This window comes from Rhodofomes roseus, assembly GCF_022264815.1.
Source record: "Rhodofomes roseus strain CIRM-BRFM 1785 chromosome Unknown C8Q71scaffold_34, whole genome shotgun sequence".
NCBI lineage: Eukaryota > Fungi > Basidiomycota > Agaricomycetes > Polyporales > Fomitopsidaceae > Rhodofomes > Rhodofomes roseus.
Window position 1 is genome coordinate 191542 of NW_025952990.1, and position 15848 is coordinate 207389.

The 15848-nt window shown below is 55.4% G+C and overlaps 5 protein-coding genes across 5 annotated transcripts; 2 read left to right on the top strand and 3 right to left on the bottom strand.

Annotated features, from left to right (window-relative positions):
- The first annotated feature begins 2554 nt into the window (after positions 1 to 2554).
- Positions 2555 to 4348, top strand: C8Q71DRAFT_788209 (copper fist DNA binding domain-containing protein). Its single transcript, XM_047925205.1, has 4 exons — positions 2555 to 2754; positions 2817 to 2845; positions 2906 to 3081; positions 3274 to 4348. Exons 1-4 carry the CDS (start codon positions 2752 to 2754, stop codon positions 4128 to 4130), a joined length of 1065 nt encoding a protein of 354 aa, XP_047773360.1. The 5' UTR covers positions 2555 to 2751; the 3' UTR covers positions 4131 to 4348.
- Positions 4349 to 4481: 133 nt separating this feature from the next.
- C8Q71DRAFT_717532 (mitochondrial ribosomal protein L23) lies at positions 4482 to 5399 on the top strand (the record flags this gene model as incomplete). Its single annotated transcript, XM_047921168.1, has 1 exon — positions 4482 to 5399. The coding sequence occupies one exon, from the start codon at positions 4482 to 4484 to the stop codon at positions 5397 to 5399; it is 918 nt and encodes a 305-aa protein (XP_047773361.1).
- A 166-nt stretch (positions 5400 to 5565) lies between these two features.
- On the bottom strand, positions 5566 to 8299 carry C8Q71DRAFT_385898 (Metallo-dependent phosphatase). Its single transcript, XM_047918231.1, has 10 exons — positions 7896 to 8299; positions 7682 to 7845; positions 7288 to 7633; positions 6791 to 7238; positions 6623 to 6734; positions 6544 to 6574; positions 6343 to 6490; positions 6082 to 6284; positions 5975 to 6029; positions 5566 to 5900 (listed from the first exon to the last, which is right to left on the bottom strand). The coding sequence occupies exons 1-10, from the start codon at positions 8242 to 8244 to the stop codon at positions 5732 to 5734; spliced, it is 2025 nt and encodes a 674-aa protein (XP_047773362.1). The 5' UTR covers positions 8245 to 8299; the 3' UTR covers positions 5566 to 5731.
- A 109-nt stretch (positions 8300 to 8408) lies between these two features.
- On the bottom strand, positions 8409 to 13151 carry C8Q71DRAFT_788214 (uncharacterized protein). The gene is made up of 14 exons (XM_047925206.1): positions 12787 to 13151; positions 12557 to 12730; positions 12422 to 12505; positions 12228 to 12334; positions 12043 to 12173; positions 11711 to 11993; positions 11244 to 11658; positions 11000 to 11189; positions 10739 to 10940; positions 9425 to 10687; positions 9278 to 9374; positions 9145 to 9230; positions 8947 to 9092; positions 8409 to 8884 (listed from the first exon to the last, which is right to left on the bottom strand). Exons 1-14 carry the CDS (start codon positions 13004 to 13006, stop codon positions 8512 to 8514), a joined length of 3771 nt encoding a protein of 1256 aa, XP_047773363.1. The 5' UTR covers positions 13007 to 13151; the 3' UTR covers positions 8409 to 8511.
- A 1140-nt stretch (positions 13152 to 14291) lies between these two features.
- On the bottom strand, positions 14292 to 15240 carry C8Q71DRAFT_788217 (uncharacterized protein). Its single transcript, XM_047925207.1, has 3 exons — positions 14866 to 15240; positions 14729 to 14811; positions 14292 to 14667 (listed from the first exon to the last, which is right to left on the bottom strand). The coding sequence occupies exons 1-3, from the start codon at positions 14932 to 14934 to the stop codon at positions 14529 to 14531; spliced, it is 291 nt and encodes a 96-aa protein (XP_047773364.1). The 5' UTR covers positions 14935 to 15240; the 3' UTR covers positions 14292 to 14528.
- Between the last annotated feature and the right edge of the window lie 608 nt (positions 15241 to 15848).

The following is a 15848-nucleotide window of genomic DNA, read 5'->3' on the forward strand; positions in this document are numbered from 1 at the left end:
GGGCTGTAAATCCGCAAGTCCGGTTTGCCACAGCAGAGAGCTGTCGCCCGGGTGTCTGGCTCATGGCAATCCCCGCAGCGGCAGTCTAAATGCTTATCGTACACCACCTTCTCGGAGTCGTCGACGCTACGCTCCTGTGTAACCAGCTCGGCCTGTCTAATGCAGAGCTCGACTCCCTGATCCTGGGCAGGCGCCTCAGGCTCGAACGCCGAACGGTACATAGTAACTTAACATACCGTGTAACACTCTCGCCGGCTCTGTCCCTCCATTATCGAGCTACCTGGCTTCCAAGCTCACTCGCTCTGCCCCAGAACGACGTTGATAAATCGTAGGTGGTGACTTTGGAGGACAACGGCATTGGGAAGTCTTTAGGTGAGCACAGATTGAGGTCGGTGAGGAGCTTCCCAGATACCGTGACAGGATCGTGATCCCTGCCGATTAAAGCAACTTGAACTCACTGCTACCCACCTCACTTCATTACACCCGTTTGTGTTCCGACTGTAACAAGTTATCGCTCTGATGCAACGTTCGCTACTGACGACACGCAGTATTGCAGTGATACTCCAGATGCGCGCAAAATGCACATCTACGTCTCCTACTTGAGTATAGTCTCTGCACATCCCTATCAGAATATGATCCGATGCCGCTCACCTAGCCCTCCTTGCACAGGCATTCAACGTTAACGTTGCGAGTAGTTGCGGAACCAAGGCCGAACAAGCCTCGGTCATTACACATTTCTCCAGCACCCACGAAGCCGCCTCAACTCCTTGCCAGCGCTGGCGTGCCCTTCGCGCCCGTTCGTGCATATGTTGGACAACAACCACACGTTTGAATAGAACAAGCTCGTCCTTCCCAGGCGCTTCCTTCCAGCGAGAACGGGTGTCACACTTCGCGATTCAGTAGGCTAGGACACATGTTGGCCTACAGACCTTCTTTCTGGAAGCATGAACGTGCAGTATCAGGGTACATACTTCATCGACATCGTTGGGCTTCACACATTATTAGTGATGACTATGCCAGGATGCCTACAATGCACGCGTAGTATCCGCTGATGAGAGAGGTGCTCTCAGAATCCAGATGCCGTCGAAATGAAGTCACCGAAGATTTCTATGTACATGTATCTGTAGCGCTGTAAGTAGTAATGCTTCCATCACGAGATCTACTGTATCGTCTGAGAGATTGGGCAACACTGGATGCCTTCCCGCAGAGGTTTACAACGCGCTCTATCCTAAATTCGCACTGTAAATCTTCGCGGCAAGTCGGCATCTCGTGTGTACCGTTGCTTCGAATCAGTACACCCCTCCTCTAAACAGCTCGTTTAGAAGGGGGGTAGGACCCCCCCTTCTAGGTACAAAACACGTCCGTAAAGTTGAGTTTGAGCCTCCGACGAGATTTGGATCTTACCGTCACGCACGCGCGTCGCACCCGGGCCCCGACTATGCTCTGCGCCGTATTCGCACGAAAACAAGCGGGAAATGTGGGGATATTGGGTGGATGGGCGCCGGGATGGTCAGAAGACGGCGCTTAACCCGTCGATGGTGTCGGCGAGAGGCACAGAGGAGCGTTGGTTAGTGCCCCCTCGACAATACAGGAGCCTGCTCAACGAAACTACGTGATAACCGTACTGTCCTGGGCTCTGGGTTTGCCGCGCCAAGTGCACCGCCAGGACCTGCATAAGAACTGTGCATCCTACCCAGCCTGCTACCCTGGATCTACCGCCCCGATGGGGCCTCTGCCAGTGCGCGACGCCATTTCTATGTAATTGCCGCCTCCGAGCGATGCCACTTCTACGCGATGAGTCGCTTCGAGCAATGATACCGTCTTATAGCGTACTTATCGCTCGACGAAACCGGTACCGTCCTGTAGTAGTGTGCTTGTTTGACGAAGCCGTATCAGTCATAGCATGTCCACGCGACGAGGCTATCTCGTAGCGTGTTTGCTCGACGAAGCCCTCTCGTAGCGGTCTAGATCGACAATGACATGGACAGCAGACAAGCTGTCCTCGCCCATGGAACATGCGAATCAGTGAGTGCCACTGAGATGTCTATGCTCGAAAATAAGTATGTTCGCAGCTGTGTCTTACGGTAACGTTGTGCCACCACGGCAGCGCGGCATCATTTGAGCTCCGCAAGGTATTATCCATGGATTTTGAGTGGAGCTACGGAGGCGCACTGCAGATAAACATTCCTTAGGCATAAGATTCAGGGCCCGCGCATGCATTTAGAGTCGCTGAAAAGCCTGCGGGAAGGCATCCAGTGACTATTGGTTTGATTTGGTACCCATCCGTACCCATGGACCAGGGCAGCACGAATCCCGAGTCTGACGCCCGCTCGATGGTGGTTGATCAATCTTCGATATCGAGGGCAGGAACCAGGCGTAGCCGCGCAGCTGTACGTTATGTTGCAGTAATGATGCGTGTGCTTCTCTTCCCGGTGAATTATGGATTACGACTCGGATCCATTGTGAGTAACTGACGATGCATGGACAGCCTGAGATCACTTGCCACGGCATGCGTCGATTAGGTGGCGCACGTGCTTGAGGATGTTGTGATAATGTGGCGGTGGCTGGAAGGTTCCCTCACTTTGACTACGTGCTTACTAGTGACTACTTACGACGTAGATACCGTAGGCTCCGTAGCGGGATACTACTATATATACCTCCCCTCCTCTCTCACTGAATCCCCTGAGCACACCCACGCCCGCCACAGCCCCGTAGTCGACACGCTTTGTATCCAGTGCGCGCGGAGACATCATGGTAGGCAACTTGACTCTTATGGCTAGCTATAACCGTACTCACATAAGCGGTGATCGTCGCAGGTCTTCATAGCTGAGAAGAAGTATGCATGGTAAGCCCGCGCCGGTCGTAGCCCCCTTATCTTCGTCTAATCAGCACACTGCCCACCCAGTGAAGCGTGCATCAAAGGTCACCGCGCATCGGTCTGCCAGCATACCGACCGGCCTCTGTACGAGATCAAGAGGAAAGGAAGGCCGGTCTCGCAATGTGACCATTGCAGGCAGCTGCGCAAGTCGAAGCAAGTACACGTCAAGTGCATGTGCGCGCTGGACAGAAGCAATGATGAAGGCGAGTCTCCATCCGTGACGATCCTTTGATACTACCAGATGGAACATTCGTTCATGGCGGTACCACTGCGAAAGCCCTGGTAGCGTCATGGATGCCACCTGGCGGAGTGCCAACCTGACAATAGGCTCCAGTCCCAGCACTCCGCGTATGGTTCAAGGAGTCCTTTCGCTTCGTGTGCTAACTGTGCTGTAGGATACGCGTCGTCCTCCGCCTGCGACTGCGATCGCACGGGGATATGTCACTGTTGCACGACCCGCACGCCATACTCAGGGCGCAAGCCCAAGACCCGCGAAGCCAAAGCATCTCCTACCCCGCCTTCCTCAGAGCGCGAGGGCTCTGCAGGCGACTACACTCTGGGACCAGCGGATTTTGTGGATGCAGCGCACCTCAACGGCCACCGACCACTCCTGTCTAGACCACCGGAGCCTCAACTACAACCACAGTCGCACGAACTCCCGTACGGGGTTTCCTCTGCACCTGCCTGTCATGCGTCCGGATCGCACCACCAATTGGAACCCCAGCCCATATCTCACGGCAACAGTTGCTGCTCGCACGGTGCCCCGAGTGAGCAAATGCACATGATCGAGGGACACGCCCCTCCGTACGCACTGGTGCCGCTCCCTGCACAACATCCATCTGCCTTCCCGGAATCGACCCCCTATTCATTCGTCGACCTCTCTGCGCCGACATCTGAGCTCGACGCATGGATGGCCGCGTTCCCCACGCCGATATCAGTGCCAATGCAAGCCCAGTCATGGAATACGTCGCTTTGCGGATGCGGCGACGGGTGCGGATGTCTGGGGTGCCCTGAGCACGACCCCACCGCTGGCGACGCGCCGTGCATGGACGCGCATACGTGCCGGAGTTGCTTGGAGTGCATATTGGTGACAGCGCCCGAGGTGCAAGGGCAAGACATGTCGACTGTCGGAGGCGTTCCCGGGCTTGATGGAGGTGGACAGGAGAATAGGTCGTTTGATATGCAGCCATTCGGTATGCAAGCGGACTTTTACCCTACATCTAGTCTCGTAATGCCTGGTAAAGCACCATGATATCAGAGCTGAGCACAGATGGTTCCTCTACCGTGTCGCATGGCGGTGTTCTTGGACTCTAGCGTCTGCTTGCGATGGTCCGCCTATACACTGCTACAGTAAACAACATGGAAGCTGAATGTACTCCTCACCAATGCTACTAGCATAATGTATGAAGATCAGAATGTCCCCTCAGATGATTCCACCGTTATTCTTTCGAGTACTTGAAAAAAGGCGCCGGCGGGCAGCCGGTCACCCGTAGCCACCGGGAGCAAATACGGACAAATGGATTTCCTTTTCCAGCGGGCGAATTGCAGTGGACAACAAAGTGCAGCCAAGTGTAGCCAGCGTCGACTGCACGGCGAGCTCGACATGCATCCCTGCTTCCGCCGCCTCTATGCAGCCATCCCCGACGCCGCCGCTGTAGCCCGCACAACTTCGACTCCCCGCTCTGTCCGTCTGCGTCGCCTCCGGATCAAAAAGACCAAGCACCCCAACCTCCCCGTCGAGTCTGACGCGACACCAGAGGGCCTCACCCCGACAGAGCTCGCGCGCTACAACCGTGCGTCTGCGAAGGGCGAGCTGTTGCAGGACAATGGAGAGAACCTCACCGAGGGCGAGTGGCTCGAGCGGCTGAACGAACGGCGGAGCAGGCTGCGTGGTGTGCGCGAGGTCGTGGACGACACAGGCAAGGCGCAGGAGCAGGTTGTCGGCCAGAAGATCTACCTCCCCAACATCATCATCCGCCTCGTGCGCAACCACACCCCGCCCGGCCAGCCGTACAATCCCTACGAGGCAACGTTCCGCCTCCCGCCGTCCATGACGAAGACCGACCTGCGCTCGTACCTCTCCGCCGTCTACGGCGTCAAGACGACGTACATCCGCACGGACAACTACCTATCCCCCCTCACCCGCGATCTACGCACCGGCTCGTGGACGCGGACTAGGGCGCACAAGACGTACAAGCGCGCCGTCGTCGGGCTCGTCGAGCCGTTCTACTACCCGCTGGCCATGGAGGACATGTCCGCGGAGGAGCGCGAGCAGAGGGAGGACTGGCTTGAGCAGCACTTCCAGATCAAAGAAAAAGCGGCATTGACGAGGATCGAGATGCTTCGCCTGCAGAAGGGCCCCGTGCACAAGCTCGGTGCCCCGACCAGCAGGGCAGACATTCTGCACCACCTCGCAGAGAGGAGGGCAGTACGCGAGCGTGCCGTCGAGCAGGCGAAGGTGGAGATGCAGACCGAGAGACAGGTCGAGAGACAGGTTGAGGAGGCTGCGCCTACAGCATGATGCAGTACTAGATCTACGTTGCAATGGATTAATTACCTGCTCTAGGCTCTACGTTGAGCTTTCACCTTTCGGCTCAGGATGCATCAGTACTGCTAGCGCTACCGCCATTCTTTGAATTGTAATGCAAGCTGGGCTGAAGCTTACGAACCATGAACAAGCTAGGGCAATGTGTATACACAGCGAGGTGGGCAAATGTACCAGGCCCGGGTGGGCATTGGCATATATAACATTACAATCCATCTTCCGTCTCTACGAATACAGTCGTCACAATCTAGAAGTACAGGCAGAGCTGGTCTTAGGGCCGCACAAGACCACTAGCAAGCGCACCTCCCTCACGGGCCTTCGTACACCGCCGGGGCACCATGGCCAGCAAGGATCATCTCGTCGACGATCTCGTCGTGCTCGGTGCGCTTGTATGTGCGGATCGTCTCGCCGTAGTCTGAGACGTCGTACACGCGGAAGCGCCGGTCAAAACCGATCTTGCCGTAGCCGGAGTACGAGCTAGGTGTGCGAAAGGGGGTGAGTCACTGCCAGTCAGTGGTGTACACGTAGTACGGTTATGAAGGACGACGTACCCTCCGCCACCGAAGCAGAGCCAGACACCCTGCACCCGTCTGCAGTTCTCGGTGACTGTGCAGAGCCTCAGTGTCGATTTCACGAGAAAGAGGAGGACAGCACTCACCATGACAGTGCCCGTTCGAGGCAACCTTGACTTCCCGCGCATTACCTGCAGCACGATGCTCGCTTTCCATCGCCTGCAACAAGCCTTTGTGGAAGAAGCCGTCCTGCTTTTTCGCAGAGCCCTGCCCTTCCAGATCGTGCATGCCAACGTCGAGCGGCTTTCCTGAGATCGGATCCGTGTCCGCAGCCGCGTAGCTCTCTTGCCTGTGGAAAGCATCAATCAGTGCCCGCGAGCGCATGACTTGACAATTCGAATACGAACAGTGGGATGTGGAAGAACATGAGCGCGTTAGGCTTCGCGAGCCGCCTGGTGTCTGGGGTGACTTGGCCGACGGCCTGACGCTTCCAGATGTCACCGAGATCCTTAGCAGTATCAGGACTGAAGGGTCGTTCGATAGGGTCGATTGAAGCTAGACCAGGCTGAGTGCCATTTGAGGCGGAAGTTTTTAAGGATGGAACGTACAGGATTCTTGCAAAAACCAGTTGATTTGGTCCTGAGGCGCGTTCAATTGTGATACTGAGGAACACAGTAGCTCACTTACCTGATGAATCCAGTCATATTCGGTGGGGACGAAGAAACCAAACCAGTTGAGGAATCCCTTAGAATATGAACCGGAATCAAGGAAGTAGAGCGTCAAGAGGTGCGTCATTGACCTGGAGATGATACGGTAAGCGAAGACTACCTGAGATCATCCTGTCAGCCGACTTACGCATCAGCACTCTTCACCTTCAAGACATAGTTGCCGACCCCGTGGATGTCTTTCGGACCCGCTTCGACCATACTGTATGGCAATCCCTGCATATACTTGATCTGCTGCTCCCTACTATCCCCGTCCTCGTCGTCATGGTTCCCGAAAATGGCCGCCCAAGGGATCCCGCGCTGCGTCACGGCCTTCGAGAACTTCGCAAGCACAGAGCGCGCGTCCCAGGATGAACCCTGGCCGTTCAGCTGGTCGCCCGAGAACACTACGAAGTCCGGACGCTCAGCGTCGAGCATACGCCCGAGGAGGGTGTTCGTGATATTGTCCGAGTTGGAGCAAGGCGCGAGAGGTGTGTCCCGACAGGTACCTGCAGATACGGAGTAATGCAGGTCGGCGATCTGCATAATCTTGAAGCGGCCGTCGTGTGTGAAGTGCAGCGGGGGAGCGCGAGGCGGAGCTGTGCAGATATGTGAGCTTGGGTGAATCTGCACGTACAGGAGACGCACCGTGCACGCCGCGGCGGTATGTGAGCCAGACGCTTTCGCGCCGGATGATCGCCATGCCCTCAAGCACAGGCGGCTCCAGCTTCTCGAAGCCATACCATGGCTGGTCGTCGCCGAAGAGTACGTCGAGCTCCGTTACAAGCTGTTGCTGGCGCTGGCTAGCAGTCAACTGTGCCAGCGTTGGCTCTGTCTTGTACCATAGGAAAGACTTGTCGCCGGACGGGCTGATCGAATGCGAGACCTTGTGCCAGCCAGAGCTGATGGGGGTGGGGGTTTCGGATGCTGGGAGGATACGTAGGTCTGTGATGAGGGGGATGTCATGCCGGCGTGTGCGGCGATAGTAGATGTTCTACCAGTTTATTAGCCATGCGCGGTAGCAAGCGTTCACTACACATACTAGACTCATGAGACCAGACTGCATGTTCAGGTTCCGGGGGATCCGGACCCATTTCCCCTTGTATGCGTCGTCTTCTTTCGTCGAAGATGGGGCACAGAGGTCGCCCGCGATGGATTCCGCATACCATGGGTCCACGAAGCATCGCGTTATCTCAATCTCAGACACTGGAGACTGTGTGAGCAACGGCAATCGCGAACACACGCGTTCCACGTACGGCCAGTGTCGTGCGGGAGCAAAGGGTCCCACACGTCCAGAGGCAGACTGGCGGAGTCGACAGTAGGCTTCTCTACGGCAGTAACGTTCCACCAATCCACCCCGTCCGCCTGCGAAGGAGTTCCTACGACAGGCGAGCCAGCAGTTCCACCGGTGCTTGAGCCAGAAGCGGTTCCTTCATTGACGACCTCCCATGATTGCCAACCTACGCGCTGCTTCGCTCCGGGGCCGGCGTTTGGTTGGTAGAGGACGAAGACGAAAGTGAGAAGACAGCTGAACACGACGAAAGCTGCGAGCGGGGAGAATATGGACCTCAGAAATCGTCCAAAGCGGAAGAGTGAGAACGCCATCGTGGCGGAGCGAACCAAAGGACGGTCGGCAGCGTGCTGAACTCAGAACTGTAACAGACACGGTCTTGCTATGTACTCATGCACGTGCGTACTGTGCGTTACACCGCTCAAGCGCCCATCGGTACCCAGATGTTCTAGTGTCAGTGCTAACTGCAGGCTAACTGTTTCGCACCGCTGAACCCATCCAATATCTTGTCTGGACCTACACACAAGCCACGAGCAAGTTTACTCTAACATTCGGACTCCGAAAATCGCATTCTCTCAGTGCTATGCTTGGTCTCGCGTAGCCCAGCAAAAATGACCGCATCCCGCCGCACAGACATGTCCCTGCAGAGAGTACTCCAGCGTGACATACGGTCGATCTACTTCCCCTCCGCTCACTGCACTTTCTGCTGCCCGTGGAATGGAACCTTCGTCCGAATCACTGTCATGCATCAGCGACCCGCTCCGGGACGAGGTCCGCCCTCGGGGTCGCGAGAGTGGTGGATTCGGTGGTTGTGCCGTTCTGTCTTCCGGAACAGTCTGCCCAGAGTCTATATAGGCCATCGGGCGTCTCATGTAGTAGTTTCGATAACATTCTTGATGTCCCCCGTGCATGCACACCGAGCAAGTGAAGGCAAGCGCTCGCACAGGCAAACGACTGGAGTACGGAAGGATCGAGAATTAGCGAGCCAAAGCCTGAAAAGAACACAGACGACTGACCAAATCGAACAGTGGCTAATGGCAGACTTGCAGGCGGTACAATATGCATAGTTTCCTAAGGGTCGTCCGGACGGCCCTAATCGTCCCGCTGGTGCAAGTATGGGTTTGCGACAGCGTGAACAACACGTATATATCGTCGTTTGGAGCTGTTACTGCTGTCAGTGCATAGGAGGATTTCTATCCATAACGACTACCCACAGCGGTTGCACTACGTATCTCCTCGACATCGACGTACTTGCGTAAATACGCGGCAGCGGTATGAAGGCGCAATTTGATCAGGGTGCCTGAGCAGAGTGAGACGGGAACTTCCCAAGAATGCCAGCACACTTACTGATGTATGCATCTACGAATCTCAGGGTGCGCGTGGCACTGATCTTGAGCTCCTTCGAGGCGACCAAGGACAAATGTGCACACATCTGGACATCACCCTAAATCCACGTCAGCCATCTGTTGATTCGGGACATCTGCAACTTTTTACCTGCTCTGCATAGTCCTCCAAAGCGTCTCGCAAGGCATTCCACCCAAGATCACGAAACCTTCTCTCCACCTCGATGACATGCTCGCTGCACGCGGCAGGAGTATGAGCACTGCTGGCGCTTTCCTCGACAGGTGCCGCTTTCAGGCGACTGAGCCCAATCTTCACCTCGTCAGCGAAGGTCGTTGAACGCGTACGGTTGTGGGTGGGAGATGGCTTGGCCGACACCGGTTGCTTACTTAGATCACGCACCGTCTCTTGTCGTTGTAAATCACCTTCTCGCTCGTCCTGACACGGCGCGATGCTGGCGATGACGGTGCGGATGCTGGTAGAGGATGAGTGCCGAACGAGCTTGGGACTCGGGGCGTGGACAGCCAATGATGCGACCGTGGAACTGCGACTGCGCGTCCGGCTGCGGGCGGAACCCTTGGTGCGCATTCGCCCAGCTTTCGTTTTCGGTGAAGGCTCAGCATCATCAGAGTCACTGCTGGATCCAGGCGACGGCGAATCGTCGTCGTTGTCGTCCTCGTCCTCCGTCCATGTCGGTTGATGGGCCAGCGGGCTTGGGTGTACAGCGGTATTCGGTCTATGAAGATAGAGCGAGCGCGAGAGTGACGCGTCTTCATCATCACTGCCGCTCCTTGATGGAACTACCAATGCGAAGTCCTCTTCGCTTTCGGACGAGTCAGAGTCGTCCAAGGCGCCTTCTCCAACATGTTTCAAGCTCGAAGTCCCTCGAGCACCATCGTTAGGTGGATCGCTGTGGGTGCTGCGTAGGCTAGGGGAAGACAGGAGCGAACTCGAAGGCCGGCGATACGAAGATGACAGTCTAGGACGAGTCACTTGGCTCTGACCCGCGTTAGACTCACGCCTTGAGAGTAACGTGGGGTGAAATTGAGGAAGAGAGGTGGAAGACTTCCGCGGTGACGACGCGGTTGAGGACGCAGGGGTCTCAGGATGGGGAGAATGTCGACCTAAGGTCAATGATCCCTCAACGTTCTCCTTGGAAAAGATGCTCGGGCTCCTGCTCTGACCTCTAGTCACCCCGCTTGTGTCCGTGGACACTGATCTCTGGGGTAGGCCGGGGGTCGACGCGGTTTGTAAGGTCGGGATAGCTGCAGGCGCGGATGCGCAATGAGGCAAGTTAGGAGTCACCTGAGAGGCAGGCGACGTCACTTTGGAGACATCAGCAACGAGATCCATGAGAAGATTATCTAACATAAGCCATGTCTGTGCAGCGTCGATTTTGCCTGCGTGCAGTGACACCTGAGGACGTGTGAATACTACAAACAAACAGTCAGATATTGTGAATCCAACCTTCGCATTGTGTGCGCATATGCTGCGTCTATCGCCTCCCTCATATACCAAATTTTGGGCCAGGTGGACAAAAGCCGTCAAATCGTCTATAGCATCGAGCGTGATCGTGCCACACGTCTGCGCCGTAGGCATGAATGGCGGATCCCCCTTGGCTTTCGAGACGCTATGCCATTCTTGTGCAACTTGGCGTTTCTCCGGTTTACTATACGATTGTGCGAGACCAATTAATAGGCGGTGATTCACAGACGAATGTTGTCTTACACGTCGTCGTAGGGAACTTCCCAGCGTTTACGTTGATCGGTCACGAAGGCGAGGGTTCCTATCGGGTCCCAAGTGACTGCCGTACTCGACACCGCATCCAACGGTTTGCAGCTGGCGCGTAAATCAAGTTGCGAGAACGTTCCCGACGAATGCTGAGCCCATATAGCATGAGAGTCGGCAAAGGCAATATCTGATATGTTGCGATGTAAGTACCGAGACGTCTAGGGCATGATATTGTACGTACCTGATACGCCACCCTCTCCGATTGAGTCATTGATGACCCACTTGGCTATAAAACCACGGCGAACATCCCAGATCTCGACAGGGGCGCCTCCATCGTTTCGCAGTGGCCCCTGCGTCTGCGCTGGTTCATGATTCTCAATACTGAGACCCGCAGGTCCAATCCGAGGGCTGGAGAGAGCGCTCATGAAACCTGCACCACCCCCAGTTACTACGCTCGGAGGGGCGAGCTGCCCGCCTCCGGCAGTATGTAAATCAACGCTGCTGTTGACGCCTTGATCCGTGTGCGCTACGACGGCCAACTCGCATTCGTACCCAGGGCGCCAGAGCACACGCCGTACGGGGTACGCAGTGCGTAAGGTGTATGCGGGGTCATAGGATATATGGGATCCTCCCATGGGGGCCGTAAGATCCCAAACCTACAAGTTGCGTCAGATAGACCTAGCAGAGTTGAGACATCGCATAGATGACCTTCACGCAGCGGTCTAAACCTCCACTTGCCAGCCATCCCATTCCTGTAGCGTCTACTTCGCCGCTGGGAAGACTCGTCGCACCTTGGAGGCCACCTGATCCAGGAATGATCTCGTCCAGAAGGCCTAAAGCGGTACTCGAAGATCCATACCAATGACTCTGTGAGGTTCGGTATGATGACGCTGAGCTAGAAGATATTGTCCAATCGAGCGTTAGGATGGGGCCACTGTGTGCAGCTAGTATTCGGTCTAGCTGGCCGCGCTGGCCCATGCTTAGATCCCATCTGCGATTCTACATGAATATTCGTTCGTGCCAAGGGTGTTGTTCTTTACCTGTATATACCGCCATTATCCAACGCGGATATGGCCTGCAGCGGGTGCCCCTGTATCGGCGAGAATACGACGGCACGTACAGGACCCGGATGGCGGATCCACATAATAGACTTCGATAAATCTCGGAGGTCCTATTTTTACGTACATGTTAGGCTATACACTTGCGATTGCAGCAAACAACATACCCACACTCGGAGATCGCCATCAGCGGATCCGGTCACACAATACTTCTCAAGAATGGAGGAATACGACAATGCATGTATCGAACGAGAGTGATCGCGGGTCCTCCGTTCTGTACGAGGTATCACAGCCGTAAGCGGGTTGAAACAGCATGTATCCGGATACCCAACAGGATGGGCCCATCGATAGTCACACTCACCATACTTAGACGGGCCGGACTTGTGTAAGTCCCACATAATGAGTTCGCCATTCCGAGCGCTGGTGAGTATCTTGTTGCTGTAGACTTACTTCAGGTGAGCCCCACGCGGAAACGTGAGAACGTAATACTACTTACTACCATGAGCCCACACAACATCGGTGTTTGCGCTATCGATATGGAGACCACTGCCGTCCCAGAAGTTCCTCGATGCCTCTACTCGGAATCCGCCCTTACCCGCAGCAAACCTGTGTTCAGCGGTGCCCCCGGCCTCTGCAGATTCAGGTGGGCTGATGCGCAGGATCCGCAAAGCTGGGCATGAATGGTCGATACATTGCACGATACGCGACCATGCATAGACAACGCACACTCTCGACCAGCAATCACACAACGGTCCTTGTCTTCACTCTTAGCGATCGCGGCGCTCCCACCAGCTGTTGCTCGGGGGAGCCTGACATGACGAGTTGGTCCTTGATATCCATGTGTGCGAGAGTCTGCATAGGCTTCCTGAGCTGAAACGGAAGAAGTTGAGGTTGTTTGTCTTGGGGTCGGGCGAGTAGAGGCCGTAGCAGAAGTAGAGAGCAACATGGCACCTGTAGCGGCGGCCGTGACAGTGCGGGGAGCGTGTAGCACGGGCGACCTCAGTCGCACCTAGCGTGTTGACGAAGGAGCCACAGCACCATACCCAAGTCTTGCGCAAAAAGGCGAATAGGAACAGATCACTGAGGACTTTGAAGGACAAATGTCGCCTGTAGCATATGCCGCAGGCGCGTCATTTGTCCAAGGTGACAAATAGTACCAAACAACACGGTACCGGGCGCTTGTCATAATTACGAGACGATTTCCAGTCATATCACACGGACTTGCAGCACTTACTGTATATCGCTGCAACAGACGGACGGTACTCTCATCATTCTGCATTCAATTCCTCCTTGAGTATCCCATATATAGGAACCTGTGATCTCATTGCCTCAGGTGAGTTAAGTCCCATAATTGCCACTCCGTGTTCCTACTCTGAATATATCATAATGCTATGACTGACTACGGTATAACCTAGGGCTGGGCAGAGGTCAACCATGACGGATCTAATGGGAGATACCTCCTGCATTTTGCCTCCGATATCAGCGTTTGCATGGGTACGTTACATCTTGGGTGTAGATGAAACTGGCATATTGACGACTGTCACGTCGGGCCAGGAAACTTGAGGCACGAAGGAACGTTCGAGCCTGAGGCGAATCCGAATCGTGAGATTGGCCATTGTACCTGTAAGGTTCATGTCTGGAGCTCCTGGGACTTTTACCGCCTCTGCACGTCTGTCCATAGTATGTAACTCGAACGCTCCCTCAAAGTGACCGTATCCACTCGCAGCGTGACCCATCGATTGCTTACTGTTCCGAAAATGGCATTCGTCGGACGGCTTTCCACAGAGATTGAATTCAAACGGGGCTGGCCGACTGACAGATTCCTTCGCCGTTCCCAAACATGAACCGATAGAGGCATATATATGGCCCAGACTGACTCCGGATAACGCGTACGCTGTCGGCCTAAAGTTGTCAGCAACCTTAATAATGATAGACCGCACTGGGTTCTGGTGGCGCACTCCTCCTTGCGACGGCCGAATCGGGCAGGGCAAGAGTAGACGGCCAGTCAGACGGAGTCACCACTACTGGACGCTCGGCTCGTCCGAGGGTGCTCACTGTGGAGCCTGGCAGCACCAACTGCGCCACCTTGACCCATTTGAGCCGTGTGCGCGCGCGTCGCAGGGCGGTCTATCGTTATTTACTGTATAAAATTTGCACACATTCGGAGCGTGATGCAGTGGAGACAGTCTCTTCGTTACTCCCGGTCGAACCTACAATTTTACCTTGGCATATGAGTGGAACAAACCAATGGAATTCGCTACGGTAGCTATCACGAGTTGTTACATGGTTAGGGATCGACGAATAGATATTCCGAGCAGACAGATTCTCATAGGCAACCTGTACATCCTTGCGCCAGCGGCCCAGCGCTCATCCGTTACAATCACTTGATAGCTTAGGGAGCCAGCAGACATGAGAGTCTCACCACTCATCTGCGACAGCTAAACGTGCACCCTATCGTCTTGCAATTGCTACTGCGTCTCGTCCTCGGCATCCATCTCGGGCAGCGGCGGAAGGTTGATTCTCGGATCGGTGGGAGGGTAAATCCCGAGGCATGGGTCGCAATGGTCTATCGTACTTTCCATGACGATGTGCTGATCGGGGAGCATGCTTCACGGGCCAGAGAGTGAATATGAGCACCGGGACCTCTGCACGAGTTTGAACACCGTACGTCTCTGTGCAGGTGTTGTCGCAGTCGTGGTCTGCAAGCTTGTGCCTCGCGCTGAGCCTGCAAATTATCAAGTTGCAATCGATCTTAATTCCAGTTCAGCGGCGAGGCTCGATCGGGGGGAAAGCTTGAACGCTCACATAATGTCTCCTTGTCGGACGGTCGTGTCCGCAACCATGGCGCAGGTAAGTGATGAGGTAATAACACATCTCGAGATTCGCGGGATTGGCTCTGCGCCGGGGGGACGGGAGGGTCTGTGCGGGACCACGCAGTTCCTCGAGTCGTCCTAGAGGCTATCTTATAGATTGCAGCAGTTTACCACGATCATGGGGGGAGGTCCAGAATACTGCATGCAGGTAAATACTGCCTATTCAAGACCAGCCACGGCCCCGGGACAGACTTTGTGCGATCAGACCCGCTCGTCCTACCGCGGCGGAGCTTCGATAGCCCTTCACCTTCACTCTATTGATCGTCTTGCACCGAGCCCACGCATTCGTGCTGGCGCTGGAATCGTGTCCGTAGCCGCTGGATGCCTACCACTGAGTCCCGGAGGTGTTGCATAGGCCTGGGCAACACCGACTCGGACCACCTACCATATCCTGTAACAGAAACACGCGTCAACATAGCCAGCGTACCGGTAGACTATCTTCAAGTCGCCGTCCTCGCAATATTCACGCCGCAGCAACTTGAAACTCACAGAGAGTGTGTCAATCCGATTGTAGCCTGTAGCTGAAGCAAAACATGATGTGACGTTACGGCTGTCGAGTGCCGTGGATACCGATAGCTTTGCTTACCTACCACTTCCAAAGCCGTGCCACGCATTGAGCAATTGGAGCGGTCGTTCTCAGTCAACCCTCTGCATGGACTCGAATGGCCTTCTTCCGTGACCGGGGCTCCGGGATGGGCCAAGTGTGGCGGTATCAGATGAAACACAGATAGCCATAGAAGTTAGGTGGGCCACGCACAAACGCAGAAGGTTGTAAGCCTCAGAGCTTCGACGACCCCGGGTATGGTAGGGTGACTGCGAACAGGCTAGCTTGTGCCACAACCGTTCTGATCCAACGCTCGCGTCAATGGAACGGGCGTGAGAGTTCGCTCCACGTTGTTGCAGCAGTGAAGGATT

Bases quoted from the DNA above. Each gene is read 5' to 3' on its own strand.
- C8Q71DRAFT_788209 (XM_047925205.1), top strand. The intron at 2,846-2,905 runs GTAAGCCCGCGC...CTGCCCACCCAG, and splicing joins GCTGAGAAGAAGTATGCATG to TGAAGCGTGCATCAAAGGTC. The intron at 3,082-3,273 runs GCGAGTCTCCAT...ACTGTGCTGTAG, and splicing joins GGACAGAAGCAATGATGAAG to GATACGCGTCGTCCTCCGCC.
- C8Q71DRAFT_385898 (XM_047918231.1), bottom strand. From the start codon at position 8,244: ATGGCGTTCTCACTCTTCCGCTTTGGACGATTTCTGAGGTCCATATTC. The intron at 6,735-6,790 runs GTAAGTCGGCTG...TATCATCTCCAG, and splicing joins AAGGTGAAGAGTGCTGATGC to GTCAATGACGCACCTCTTGA. The intron at 6,285-6,342 runs GTTCGTATTCGA...TGCTTTCCACAG, and splicing joins ATGTTCTTCCACATCCCACT to GCAAGAGAGCTACGCGGCTG.
- C8Q71DRAFT_788214 (XM_047925206.1), bottom strand. From the start codon at position 13,006: ATGTTGCTCTCTACTTCTGCTACGGCCTCTACTCGCCCGACCCCAAGA. The intron at 12,731-12,786 runs GTGCGTTGTCTA...ATTCATGCCCAG, and splicing joins TGTGATTGCTGGTCGAGAGT to CTTTGCGGATCCTGCGCATC. The intron at 12,506-12,556 runs GTAAGTAGTATT...ACCTGAAGTAAG, and splicing joins TGTTGTGTGGGCTCATGGTA to TCTACAGCAACAAGATACTC.
- C8Q71DRAFT_788217 (XM_047925207.1), bottom strand. From the start codon at position 14,934: ATGTGTTATTACCTCATCACTTACCTGCGCCATGGTTGCGGACACGAC. The intron at 14,812-14,865 runs GTGAGCGTTCAA...ACTGGAATTAAG, and splicing joins GTCCGACAAGGAGACATTAT to ATCGATTGCAACTTGATAAT. The intron at 14,668-14,728 runs GTACGGTGTTCA...TGGCCCGTGAAG, and splicing joins GACAACACCTGCACAGAGAC to CATGCTCCCCGATCAGCACA.